This window comes from Phoca vitulina, unplaced genomic scaffold (genome assembly GCF_004348235.1).
Source record: "Phoca vitulina isolate PV1807 unplaced genomic scaffold, GSC_HSeal_1.0 scaffold48, whole genome shotgun sequence".
Lineage (NCBI taxonomy): Eukaryota > Metazoa > Chordata > Mammalia > Carnivora > Phocidae > Phoca > Phoca vitulina.
The window spans coordinates 6135552-6148164 of NW_022589751.1; the positions used below are offsets into that span (position 1 = coordinate 6135552).

General features: G+C 36.5%; 1 protein-coding gene across 1 annotated transcript in view; it reads left to right on the plus strand.

Annotated features, from left to right (window-relative positions):
* Window positions 1–11407, plus strand: part of MARCHF5 (membrane associated ring-CH-type finger 5) — a 49585-nt gene extending 38178 nt beyond the window's left edge. The window contains exons 3-6 of the mRNA XM_032432383.1: window positions 2053–2183; window positions 7229–7412; window positions 7544–7710; window positions 8492–11407. Coding sequence (XP_032288274.1) covers window positions 2053–2183; window positions 7229–7412; window positions 7544–7710; window positions 8492–8608 — 599 coding nt within the window. The 3' untranslated portion in view covers window positions 8609–11407. The remainder of the gene's footprint in view (window positions 1–2052; window positions 2184–7228; window positions 7413–7543; window positions 7711–8491) is intronic.
* The last annotated feature ends 1206 nt before the right edge of the window (window positions 11408–12613 follow it).

The window sequence follows — 12613 nt, forward strand, 5'->3', positions numbered from 1 at the left end:
ATAATGAAGAACCATGTATTGGGAAGAAGAAGGGAACATCTGTGTCAGATGTTGCTGCTAGGCCAAATAGGAGGAAGGCTGAGATTACACCATTAAATGTAACTAATTTTAGGTGGTTAGTGACCATTATGAGCAGTTTTGGTGGAGAGAATTGAAGGAGAGTGAAAACAGGTAAGTCTTTTGAGGAATTTTGTTGTAAGGGAAGCAAAGATGGAGCAGTGAGGGAAGAAGGATCAAGAGAAGAATTCGGGTTTTTTTAAGATAGAAGAAATAATGACGTGTCTGATGGAAATAATCCAGTAAAGAGTAGAGAGGAAATGATGTGGGAGACAGTTGGTGGAGCTGTGGCTTTGAGTTGGCAAGGGAATGGGATCTGGTGTGTCAGTGGAGGGATTAACTTCAGATAGGTGTGATGTTGGTAGGGGGGTACATGTGCCATGGAGAGTCTGGACTTGTCTTGTGGCTTCAATTTTCTGATTAAAGAATTATCAAAGAATATGAAAGTTGAAGTGTGGAGGTTTCATATATATGTATCTATGGTTTTTTACTGTTAGTACCAGCATTTGAGGGATCTTTGGAGACTCACTAAAATGACTTTTATTTTACCCTCTGAGGGAGTTTTAAACTTAACCTAGCAAATTTGTATATTTTTAGGATTAAACCCTACATTATGAGATTGAGCAATGATGCATGTAATGCCTGTGGCACAGCACCTGGTATCCTGTAGACCCTCAAGAAGTGCTAACTATTATCAGAGGACATAGTTAGTAAATACGCTAAATGGAATCATAGGTCCTTTGACATCCGTCCTAATGTTCTTTCTACTTCACAGCGTGGTCTTTCTTTATACAGTGACTACTGAGACTGCTGGCTGCAGCGGTTAGAGGCTCCGTAGATGGAGGCTTGTTCTTACGTGTTTTAATTATTTTATCATATTGCTCTGTTAATTTCTTTGTACAATAAAAATAGTTTTTGTATATGGCATCCTCCTATAGATTGTAACCCCCCAGAAGGTAGGTAATAATTTTTACACATTTCCAAGAAAATGTCTCAAGTAATAGTTTGTATGTAGAGGGTATTCAACAAATACGGTGATTAGTAAATCAAGGTTTCATAGTTCTGTGACTGAACTTAGGATACTCAGTTCTTTAGGACTTGCTCTAATTCAGTCCTAAGACCCTTCCACTATTCTGGAAAATTCTGGAGCTAAATTATATTGGACTTAAGCAATTAGAAAACCTCCAAATATAGCTATTCTAAATACCTTCCAAAGGAAGTAGTAGCCAGATTTCACAGTAAGCATACAATAATAGAAATATAATTGGCACATACAACTGTTGGAATCCCATAAAAACTGGCATTGTAATCATTAAAAGAAGTTTGTTAAATGGGTATTATATGTAAGTGATGAACGACTAAATTCTACTCCTGAAACTAATAGTACATTATATCTTAGCTAACTGGAATTTACATACAAACTTGAAAAAAAAAGAAAAATTTTTTGAGAGAATAATACTCAACTATTCCATATTGAAAATCAAAGTAAAATAGATTGACTTCATATAACTACGAGAACATAGCCTTGGTTACCTTCACATACTGCACCAAGGAAGTAATGAGTGAAGTCAAAGAAGTGATATTTTTACCAAGTACTAGAGAATCTAATTGTGGGCAGGAACTGTTTGGGAAGAGCAAGCTGAAATGGCCATTTCATTCTGTAGTAGCCAGTGTGAATAAAAGAATTGAGAGAATATATTTTCTTCATAAGAAGCAGCTGTGTTCGAGCCTTTAATCTTAGGTTTACTGATAAAGATACAAAATTTGAAGAGGCTATTTCCTAGAATTTAGGAAGTAAAACTTAGCTATTTATGCAGACAACTGAAATTCTAAATTTATTTAAATCTTAGGTTCCCATCACATTTATAATAGTTATCTCTAAAGCATCAGAACATCCAACTTCATAAAAATATGTAGATCAATGGAAAATATTGAATAAGTCATTTTTTAAAAATCTGTCTTGTATTGAAACATTACTTTCTTTTTTTATTATAGGTCCAGTTGTTTACGTCTTGGATCTTGCAGATAGACTGATCTCAAAAGCTTGTCCATTTGCTGCAGCGGGAATAATGGTTGGCTCTATCTACTGGACAGCTGTGACTTATGGAGCAGTGACAGTGATGCAGGTTCTCTATTTTACTCTGTTCAATGATAATTTTTATGTGAAGATCTATTAAATAGATTTCTGTTAGGAGAGTTTTAAAAATTATTACTATTCTTTTGAACAAGTAATAACCTTCTCGTGGCTTAAAAATAAGAAATATATAAGAAACTATCTAGTGAAAAGTCATCTTCTTACTCCTGCTCATTTGCCCAGGTTCCCCCTCACTTCTCCAGGTAGCCACTATTATTAGTTATATAATACATTCTTCTAGACTTTCTTTGTGCATGTGCAAGAAAAAATAAATTTGTTCTCCCACACACACATACCTTTTTTCCTCTTAAAGGAAGCAGAGTAGAACTGTACCCCCCTTTTTTTTTTTTTTTTACAAACAGTGAACCTTGGAGATCTTTGCATATAAGTATGTAGACCTCTTCATAGCATTCTATGTGTGGAATTAGAACAACTTACTAACCAATCTGTTGTTGATTAGATGATTAGTTGCTTCCTGTTTTTTGCTACCATCAGTAAGTGTTAAGATTATTAGACTTAAATTTCAAGATTTAGTCCCTTGACGACTCTTTATACTTCTTCTTTAAAGATTTCCAGCTATCATCTCTGTACTTTTTGGGCTTACATCTATGTCTTTGCCCTAATCTGTCCTCAAATCCAGTCCTGCAGTCAGTTCGACTCTTCTTAAATGACCTCTTGTGATTTCACAGTCAGTATTATTGAAATCAGATTAGTCTTTCCCTCAATTTGAAACCTAAATTTATTCCCCATTATAATTTTTCTATACCTTTGATCACTACTATTATTTTCCCATCTACTCAGTCTGTATCCCACATTCTTAGGACTACCTTTAGCTCTTTCTACTTCAGAGACCTAGATCGGTCCACTGACCCAAATCCAAGCAATATTCATTTTTATACGTCTTCTATCTGTAGCTTCTTTTCCACAGTCTTAACCACCTGATTTCTTGTCACTCCCCCATCATACCTGTGGGCTAAAGGAGCCTCTTGATTGGTTTCTCTTAATTTATCCTCTTCTATCAGTCCATCCTTCTAAATCAGTCTTCCTAAAATAATACCTTCAACATCTACTTCAAGCTCACCCATCTCCTCTGCCTTAAGTAGTGCTTTACCAATGCAGCACTTAGATTGGGTGTTTCATAAGTAACTCAGTAATAGTTAACACACTATGTAATATTCTAGAAATTGCACATAACCTGTCTGTGCTGGGTCCATAGTGAATGGCATTTCTGGTTGCTTCATTAATAGCCATGGTGGGACATATATTGCAAGGCTTCTTCATGAAGTGTTGATGACACCCCCAAAATCTGGATATAGTCACTAGAATGAATTGCAAAATGAATTGCATCATTAGTCATGAGTGTAATGGGTAAAGATTAAGAACTACTGACTTGAAAAAGATTCCATTTCTTTAACCTGATTTGTTACACAGGGTGCTTCACAGTCTCACTTCATTCTACTTTGATGCCTATTGGGCTGTCTCCTCCAACCCATCCTTATGCTGTTTAGTTTTTTACCTCTGTCCTTTGGCTTTTGTCACCCTCCCTGCCTCATACCTGTCCTTCCACTATTCTTTTCCCACTTACTTCTCCATGAATCAGTTTTAGGTTCAATCCCTGTTAGTTGTGAGGAATTTGAATGAGACCTTCTGCCTACGTTTTTATTGCAAAGACAACATAATAGGTAACTTTTTTTCCCAGCACTGGGCTAAACACCTTTCCAGCAGTGGTATATTTAATCCTCGTAACAGTCTTGTGATCTAAATACTATCAATTATTCCTAGTTTATAGATTTGGCGAGTTTACATGTCCACTACCACACAGCAAGAAAGACCCCCTACCCCTGTCCCTAATCTGGGACTCCTTAGGTGAAACCTGGTTCCAAAGACAGTGAGAACATTTTACCCTGGAACAATAGGACCCTAATGTCCAGCCTAGTTCCACTTTTGCCTCTAGTGTAAAGATAACCCCCATAAGCATTGTCCATTCTTAACTCTTATACTATCCTGAATTATCCTTAATTCTGACTAAGAAAGCCTACTAGTTCACCACTGTTTCATTCTCCCATTTAAAAGTAGGTTCCTAAAACGAAGTGCTTTATAAGATCAGGCCTAAGTTAAAACTCTTAGCCTTTCAGCATTGGTGAGCTCCTGGATATTGAAGATCTAGCTTTTAGCTCTTAAGCAGAAAAACAAACCTTTATCTAAAACTACAATTCCTAGGCCTTTGTTTTATACACAGATAACAAATTCTTGCAGAAGACATTCTGTAGTTCCTGAATCTCACCCCAAAATTGAAGTCTTAAAAATAATCTTTTTAATCTTGGGGCATAAAACCAGAATGTACATGACCATACACAATTTGCTGGATTTGTATTGACCAAAGTTAAATCAGCCCCATTGCTTAATTCAGCTTTCATATTCTGCCCTTGAGTCTGACTATAGTAGCAGGTGGTAAACTACAGTTGTTATACTATTCTGTTTCCTTTGCAGCATTTATATTTGCATGCTTGTTTGATTTGATTTGATTGTATCTCACCTCCAAAAGACATCTATTTAGCTTATCATTTTATCCCCAACACCTAGGCCTGTGTTTGGCACATAATCAGTGTTCAGTTGAATTCACGCATAGTGAGCCCAGCTTGAGTACAAAGCATCTGTCTCCACTTTAGATATAACAAGTGGGACAGTGGGTCTCTTGCTCACTGTTTGTCCTATTTATCTTCTTTTTTGTTTCCTCATTCTTAGACACCAGGTTGTGAGGTTTTTACTGCCACTCATGAGGAATAAACTTTCCCTTACTGTAGTCTCTACCTGAATATCACTCTGCTTTATATTTCTGAACCCCAGATTCTAAAAAGAATAGTATAACCCAACAGGAATTTTTGAAATTTCTGAATTTATTTACTAATACTTCAAGAATATTTAAATCACATTTAGTAGTAACTTTGTAACTGACCATAATAAAATGATATAAAAATAGAATGTCCTGAAAAGTCATAGGTAAAGACACAATCTCTGGGCTGATCCACTTTTGCCACTAGTGTGGGATTAAGGTTTATGAAATACAGTGGACCCTTGAACAACATGGGGGTTAGGGGCACTGCTAACCCCCCTCATGCAGTAGAGAATCCATGGATAACTTTTGATTCCCCAAAAACTTAACTTCTAATAGCCTGCTGTGACCAGAAACCTTACTGATAACGTAAAGTCAACTAACACACATTTTTGTATATGTACCATATGCTGTATTCTTATAGTAAAGCAAGCTAGAGAAAAGCAAATGTTATTAAGGAAATCATAAGGAAGAGAAAATAACAGTACTGTACAGTATCTATCAGTGTATCTATAAGTGGACCAGTACAGTTCAAACCCGTGTTGTTCAAGGGTCAGCTGTTTGTGAACCAGACTATTTCACTTAAGGGCAACTCAGAACAATCATCCTTCACATACAAGGTGTCAGGTTTCTCTGTGGAGACACAGAAGAATATCAGGTACCTATACCATGGTTTTTGGCCACTTGGAAGAGGTTAGCCTCCTGCCCTTTAATATTACGTTGTATTTAGGGACGTTAATGAAGTACAAGCCTGGACTATATCCCTAGCTCAGATTTTAAAAGCATCCATTTTGGCTCTCCCCACATACTTACAAAATATTTTTACCTGGATTGAGTGTGTTGTCTAGAATTTCAGTTTGCTCTGACCATTCTCAGCTTTACCTCATTTCACATCTCCTTATAGTAGTCCACCTAAAAAAAATCTGCTACGGTAGTTGACATAAAGAGCATCTCATTTTTTTAAAAAACCCATTTACTTTTTCATGAGCTTGTTTTCCTCAGTGTCCCTGGCAACTTTTAGTTTTCCCTACCTTCTTTCTTCCCTTTCCTCCTTGCCTGCCCTTCCTTTCACCTCTTCCCTATCAAAGATAGACAGGGTTCTTCCCAATCCTTTCTTCCTGGTTTACTCCTCAAGTGTGATCAGAAAAACTATATGGAGTCTTTATAGTAGTATCCTCCTAGCAAGCTGTCCTCACAGTGTGATACCTGGGTGGGGGTATAAGCCCAAGATTTGGAAATAGTCTCCTTGTCCTGTCATAACTGCCAAGAATAATGACTCAGAGAAATAGGTTTAATTTGGAAGCAATTGAGACTTTGGCTAAAGGGAAGATCATTTGAGACCTTTGAAAGAGAATTTTCAGGGAGAATCTCTAATTAAAAGTAAGAAACTCACCAATAAAATGGAGATGTTGAGAGAAGCATAAGACCAAGATTGATTGAGTAAAAAGGATTTTCCTGGGAGGGGAAGTATGGAGATTCACAAATAAGAATTAATCATGTCCTTCTTGCCCTCTGGGATCTAATCCAATTGAGAAATAGCCCTAAGACCCAGATAAGAAGGGAAGGTTGTTTTAGCTTCATTACCCCATTGATAGGACACCCTAGGGTTCCTAGACTGGAAAAATGACTGGAACCTATAGCAAAAACTACTACAGTAGACCTTGGAATTGCATTTTAGCTGAGTTAGGTGTGTAGAACAGGCATTTAGCCAGCCAGAAAAATCACTCTATCCCGGGCACAACTGAGTATGGAGAAAGAACCAAAGAGAAGTGAGCTTTCAGGCTATCTCCTGAAGGCTGGTCCCGCCCCTTGGCTAGCTGTGCTTACCCTAGTAGGAAGAGCAGGAAAAGAGATGCTCTGCCGGAGCACAAATAGGACTTAAAATTATAGTCCAGTCTAATCAAATCAAATCAGAGGAATTAAAGAACCAGAAGTCCCCTCCCCTCTGCTGAATTGTAATCACTGTGGGTCAATCATTTTTAAAGCTTTTATTCTAATATAATATGAAATAGCTTAGGAGCTTTTCTTCCCCTGAATGAGAGACACTTAAAGTCAGGACTGATAGCTTTCCAGCTTATTTTTTAAAACTTTTTTTTTCTGTATTCTTTTGAAATTTAGCCTTTCCTCTAAAATGAATTCAGTTCATGCATGCAACCCTTCATTAGATAAGGAAATGATTCTAGCAAATGCTGTCTGTTTCACAGGTTGTAGGCCATAAAGAAGGTCTGGATGTTATGGAGAGAGCTGATCCTTTATTCCTTTTAATTGGACTTCCTACTATTCCTGTCATGCTGATATTAGGCAAGATGATACGCTGGGAAGACTACGTGCTTAGACTATGGCGCAAATACTCGAATAAACTACAAATTTTGAACAGTATATTTCCAGGTAAGGCCCTGGAAAAATTGTGGCTATCATGAGCACACCAAATTAATTTTGTGGAAGAATCTTAGTATGCGTAGATATTTTAGTTATTCTGATTTATTAGCACTAATACCCTGCATTTTCTTTTTCTCTAGGCATTGGTTGTCCTGTTCCTCGAATTCCAGCTGAGGCTAATCCTTTAGCAGATCACGTCTCTGCCACCCGAATTTTGTGTGGAGCCCTTGTCTTTCCTACTATTGCGACAATAGTTGGTAAACTGATGTTCAGTAGTGTTAACTCTAATTTACAAAGGACAATCTTGGTAAGATGGTTTTAATATTACTTTTTTTTCAAGTGACTATACAAAAGAGAATGAACTGTATATTTGTTCAGAAAGAACCCCAGTGGGACTATATAAATATTCATTCTGTGGCTCCTGTGCCTTAAGGTTCTATTTGATCCCTACTTGTTATCCAATAGCAAGAAAGAGAGGAGGATCCCTTACATTACTCCTGGCCTTCCGGAACAATGCTGTGGGTGATTTCTCTCCTAGAATAGGCATGAATTTTCCACCCATCCCTCTTGCCAACAAGATTATGGTGAAGAGCTTCTGCTCTAGGGTCAGACTGCCTGATTCATATCCTATCACAGAAATTGCTTTGATGAAATCAAATTTCTTGACTTCTCTGTGCCTGTAAAATATAGATCTTATTGGTAGCTATATCAGGATTACTGGGAGGATTAAATGAGACAATTCATTTGAAGTGCTAGCACATAGTCATCCCTTGTGCTGATGTCATTATTATTCTCATTTCCCCTCTCTGATGGCAGCCTGCACATGTGTCCAGGCCTTCTCCCTGTTGTATCAGAATGGACATAGAGCTAAATGGAGAGATTACTCAATAGGAGAACAGGGAAGGTGTCTCTTATAGGTGTAGTGTCTCTGCCTGTCTCACCCCCTGGTAGAAAAAAGAACTGTTTCTTCTGCATTCATCTGAATTAGCAGCAATGGCTGTGTCTTTTGTGATCTAAGTAAAATTATTTTTATTATTATGTTTCTCTAAATCTGCATTATAAAAAGCTAATTTTCCTTTTTATTTTAGGGTGGAATTGCTTTTGTTGCCATAAAAGGAGCATTCAAGGTTTACTTCAAACAACAGCAATATTTACGTCAGGCACACCGCAAAATTCTAAATTATCCAGAGCAAGAAGAAGCATAAAACTGTGACTTCTAGTTGTTCTGCAGTCTTCTCATCCTTATGAATCTGTTGTGTTGTTCTGATTCCATCATTAATGCACAGTAGTGGAGACTTATGATAAGCTGCTGCTCATATTTTTAAGAAATATAATAAAGCACTTAGGGCAGGGGAAATCCTCTCAGTAATCACGGAACCTAAGGTTGTGATTTGTTTTCATTGTTTTGTATGTACTTCTTTTATGGCAGTCATCTGAACCATTATCTTAGCATGGTAAACCTGGGTTTTGTTCATATTTTCTCCAGATAGAAATGTAAAGATCAAACTGTGCAAATATTTAAAAATGCACATGCTGTTTTATTCAAATGCCTCTTTTGTACATGTTCATGTTCAGTGTTTTCATAGAATCAGCAACTCAATGAAGGTACTATGAGGATTTTTCTCACTGGCATAATTTGATTACATGCTAAACAGGAGTATATGTTAATATGAGGAAATGTAAATTAGTTATAAAAAAATAACAAACCAAAAATGTATGTAAACATTCAAATGATTATCTGAACAAATGCGATTTTGTTGTGTTTTTCTTAACCCATGTGACGTCCTCCAAAATGTGCAGGATAAAAATTCACAGGGCTTCCAAATCACTTTTTCACTATTAAATTTTATTTATATAATGTTGACATCTCATAGTTCATAATGTAATTTTGACTCATGCAGTCATAATTACTGTGTGTGTGTGTGTGTGTTTGTGTGTGTGTGTGTGTGTGTAAGAGAGAGCAGGAGAGAGTCATCAGGACCTTCAATCACTGGAGTAAGGTTTTTAAATCCATATTTCTAGAAATTAGAGCTGCCAGTTTCTAGTAGTTTGAGCACAGAGGAAGATTTGCAAAAAAATCAATAAAGTTATTTTACTCTTCTCTTTCATTGATTCAGTTATTCAGGTATTTGTTGATCACCTCCTATTTGCCCAGGCATTATACAAAGTGCTGTGGGATACAGTGGTGAACACGACAGACTTGGTTCCTGCTTTTATGCAGTTTACCGTCTAGTTTCAACAGATAGAAAACCAGCAGTGAGTAAACCAAGGTGAGGCCTTGAGCTCTTTGTTTCTATACCAGTCAGTGAGGAGATAATTATGAAAACAAGAAGTCTTGAGTAAATATTGAGGTTTTTGGCTTAAGTCAATCTATTATTAAAACCAGTACTAATGTTTTTAGATTTTAATTGCTTGTCATATTGATGAGGCTAGCACCTTAATCACTGTTTAACTAGTTTTATGTTCATTTTTAAAAAGCAATTATTTATTTTAAGCCATTTTTAATAGTGGCCCTTTTAATGTTGTTCAGCGATCTGAATGGTCTCACAGTTATTTTCATTAATTAAAGTTAAATTTTTAAAAGATAGTTCCAAAAACCCTATTTATTTTCTTGTTCGCAGTGTCTAATGCATGACAATAATAAACGTTTCCCTTACTGATAAGTGGCCACTTCTCTTTAGGAGTGTAGCAAATATAGATTGAGCTATGTTAGATTGCAATAATGTATGTTAACTTTAGTAATTTAAGACTGGTACCTTTCTATAGTATGAATGTCTTAATTCTGTTACAAAGTTTATGTGAATGGCTGTTGAACATTCAGAGTTGTAATTATTTTGGGAGGAAGGGAATATTTGACAGTGAGCCTTATTAAGAACACTGCTACAGTTCTGAAGGGGAAATATAAAATCTATGATTATATATAAAAATAACTTAGATTATATAGCTGTAATTATAAAATATATTGGCTTTTCTTTAATTTTCAATATAAAAAGACATAGTAGATATTTCCTGCATAATTTTGTTATATAGAACAGCTTTTAGGCAACCTTTAATAAAATTATACAAGCACACCATTCCCTAATTACTACTTTGATGCCCAAGATGGGGGGAGTAGCTGCTTGCGTCTATTGGCATCAGGGCTCATGAGGGCCGGGGAAACCACTCTAATCCTTTGGGGGTAGCAGGGAGGGGTTTCTAGGGCTGTGGGGAAGGAATTGCAAGTGCCTGGGAACCAGATTATCCTCTAGCCCTGGAATTGAACACTTTTAAATGTAAAAAAACCTTAGCTCAGAAAGTACTGTGTACCAGTCTTTAGAAAGGTGGCCTGTACCACCATGAACAACAAAAGAGCATGGGCTAAAGTTGATGGACCTGGGTTCCAATCCTGATTCTGCTTTTAATAACTGGATGTATGACCTGACCAAGTGGCTTTCTCTCAGCTACAGTTTTCATCATCTCTGAAATGCAAGTAATACTTCTATTTCAGAAGACCATTTCTAGGATTAACTGAGAAATTACAGGAACAGAGGCACTTTAGGCTTGAGACAGCCTCTATAAAGCAGTAGCTGTTTCTTAATTGTTAGTCTGTTCGTGCTCTAGGAAAAGGGAACGAAGAGGTAAGAGAATGGTGTTAGGGAACAGATTAAAGGGATGGTGTAGACTTTTGGGATGGGTGGGTATATTTTGTGTTTTCCAGTTTATTTTCACATTGCTTTACTGTGTTATTTCCATAAACTTTAATGTTTTAAACCTCTTTTATAAAATTCAGTGACAACTAGTAGAATTCTCTCCTTTGCAGAAGTTAACATCTCCAAAGTGGCTGAAAATATTGTTCATCATTACATGATTATCAAATGACTGTGAAGAATATAAAATTAAACTTAGTGACTTAATTAGTCACTGCCTTGCTAACTGTGCTGTAATTTTTTTAAACGTCTTGTTTTTAATATAGCAGACTATCTCAATACTGGCTGGATTAGGTTAAATAAAGAATTTTTATGTTCTCTAGGTGTACTTTGTCTGTTGAACAACTCCCAAAACATAATTTGTTTTTTTAAATCCTAGTTATCAAGATACTAGTGAGATTTTTCTTTTAGTAAAAATCTGAAATTTTAAAAAAACTAAAGAGGAATTGTCTTAATACAAGCAGGGTGGCCTAAATTCCAACTACATTCTGATTTTTTAAATGTATACCCCCTCAGCCACTTGGACTATGACTAGATAACCACACACAAGATCTGTGGGTGGTCTCATGCTACAGGGTATCTTAAAGTATATTCACATGGGTTAGGAACACATTAAAAAAGTTGCTTCCTCTGAGATACAAAGAATTTAAGTTTCTGAAGATTAGCATCTTCTAGAATGAGTACATCAAATAAAGACCCATCCGTGGGGATTGTATTTTTTCTAGTTTATTTCATTACCCGCATCTGAGAGACTAGCAGAGGAGAAGTGGCATAGAGTCAGAGTGTCCTAGATGCATATTCTAATATTTATAGGGCAAGTTACTTTATCTCTCAGACCCTTAGTTTCCTCATCAATAAAATGAAGATTATAAAACCTATCTCCCTGGTTGTTATGAGAATTAAGTGAGGAAACATTCTACAACAGTTTGAGATACAGAAAAACAACTAAATCTGTGCCAATTTAAGTCGACGTTTGTTTGCCCATAGCCTTCCTTTGGTCCCCTGGGATCTCAGGGTTGCCTCTTCTCTGCTACCTGCCACCCCATACACCCACGAGAAATGGTAGAGCGATAAAATGTCTTATTTAACTGTCTTCCTGGAACAAAGATTCTGAGCAAAGGGAAGAGAAAGTTTGCAGCTGAATGGCTGTAGAAGCTTTGGACATGCAACAGAGGTTAGGCTATCATTCTGGTCAACTGTGCAGATTAAGCCTTTTACTGATAACCTCCTGCTAAGGTTACTATATGTCAGCAATATATACTATACTTCACCAGGTGTTTGTTGAGAACCTGTATGAGCCAGACACTGCCAAGTCCTGAGGTAAAATGGGGAATAAGCCTGCTCTGAAATATTTATTCTTAAAAGTACACTTTAAGATTAAACTGTGAAATACTTTGAACCCTTAAAAGATGTGCCCTGTTTAAATATGGACTCTCTAGTTTAAAATTGGCAAGAAACAATCTATAACAGGAACTAAGAGGTTGTTCATGATTTTTTTTTTTTTAATTTTATTATGTTATGTTA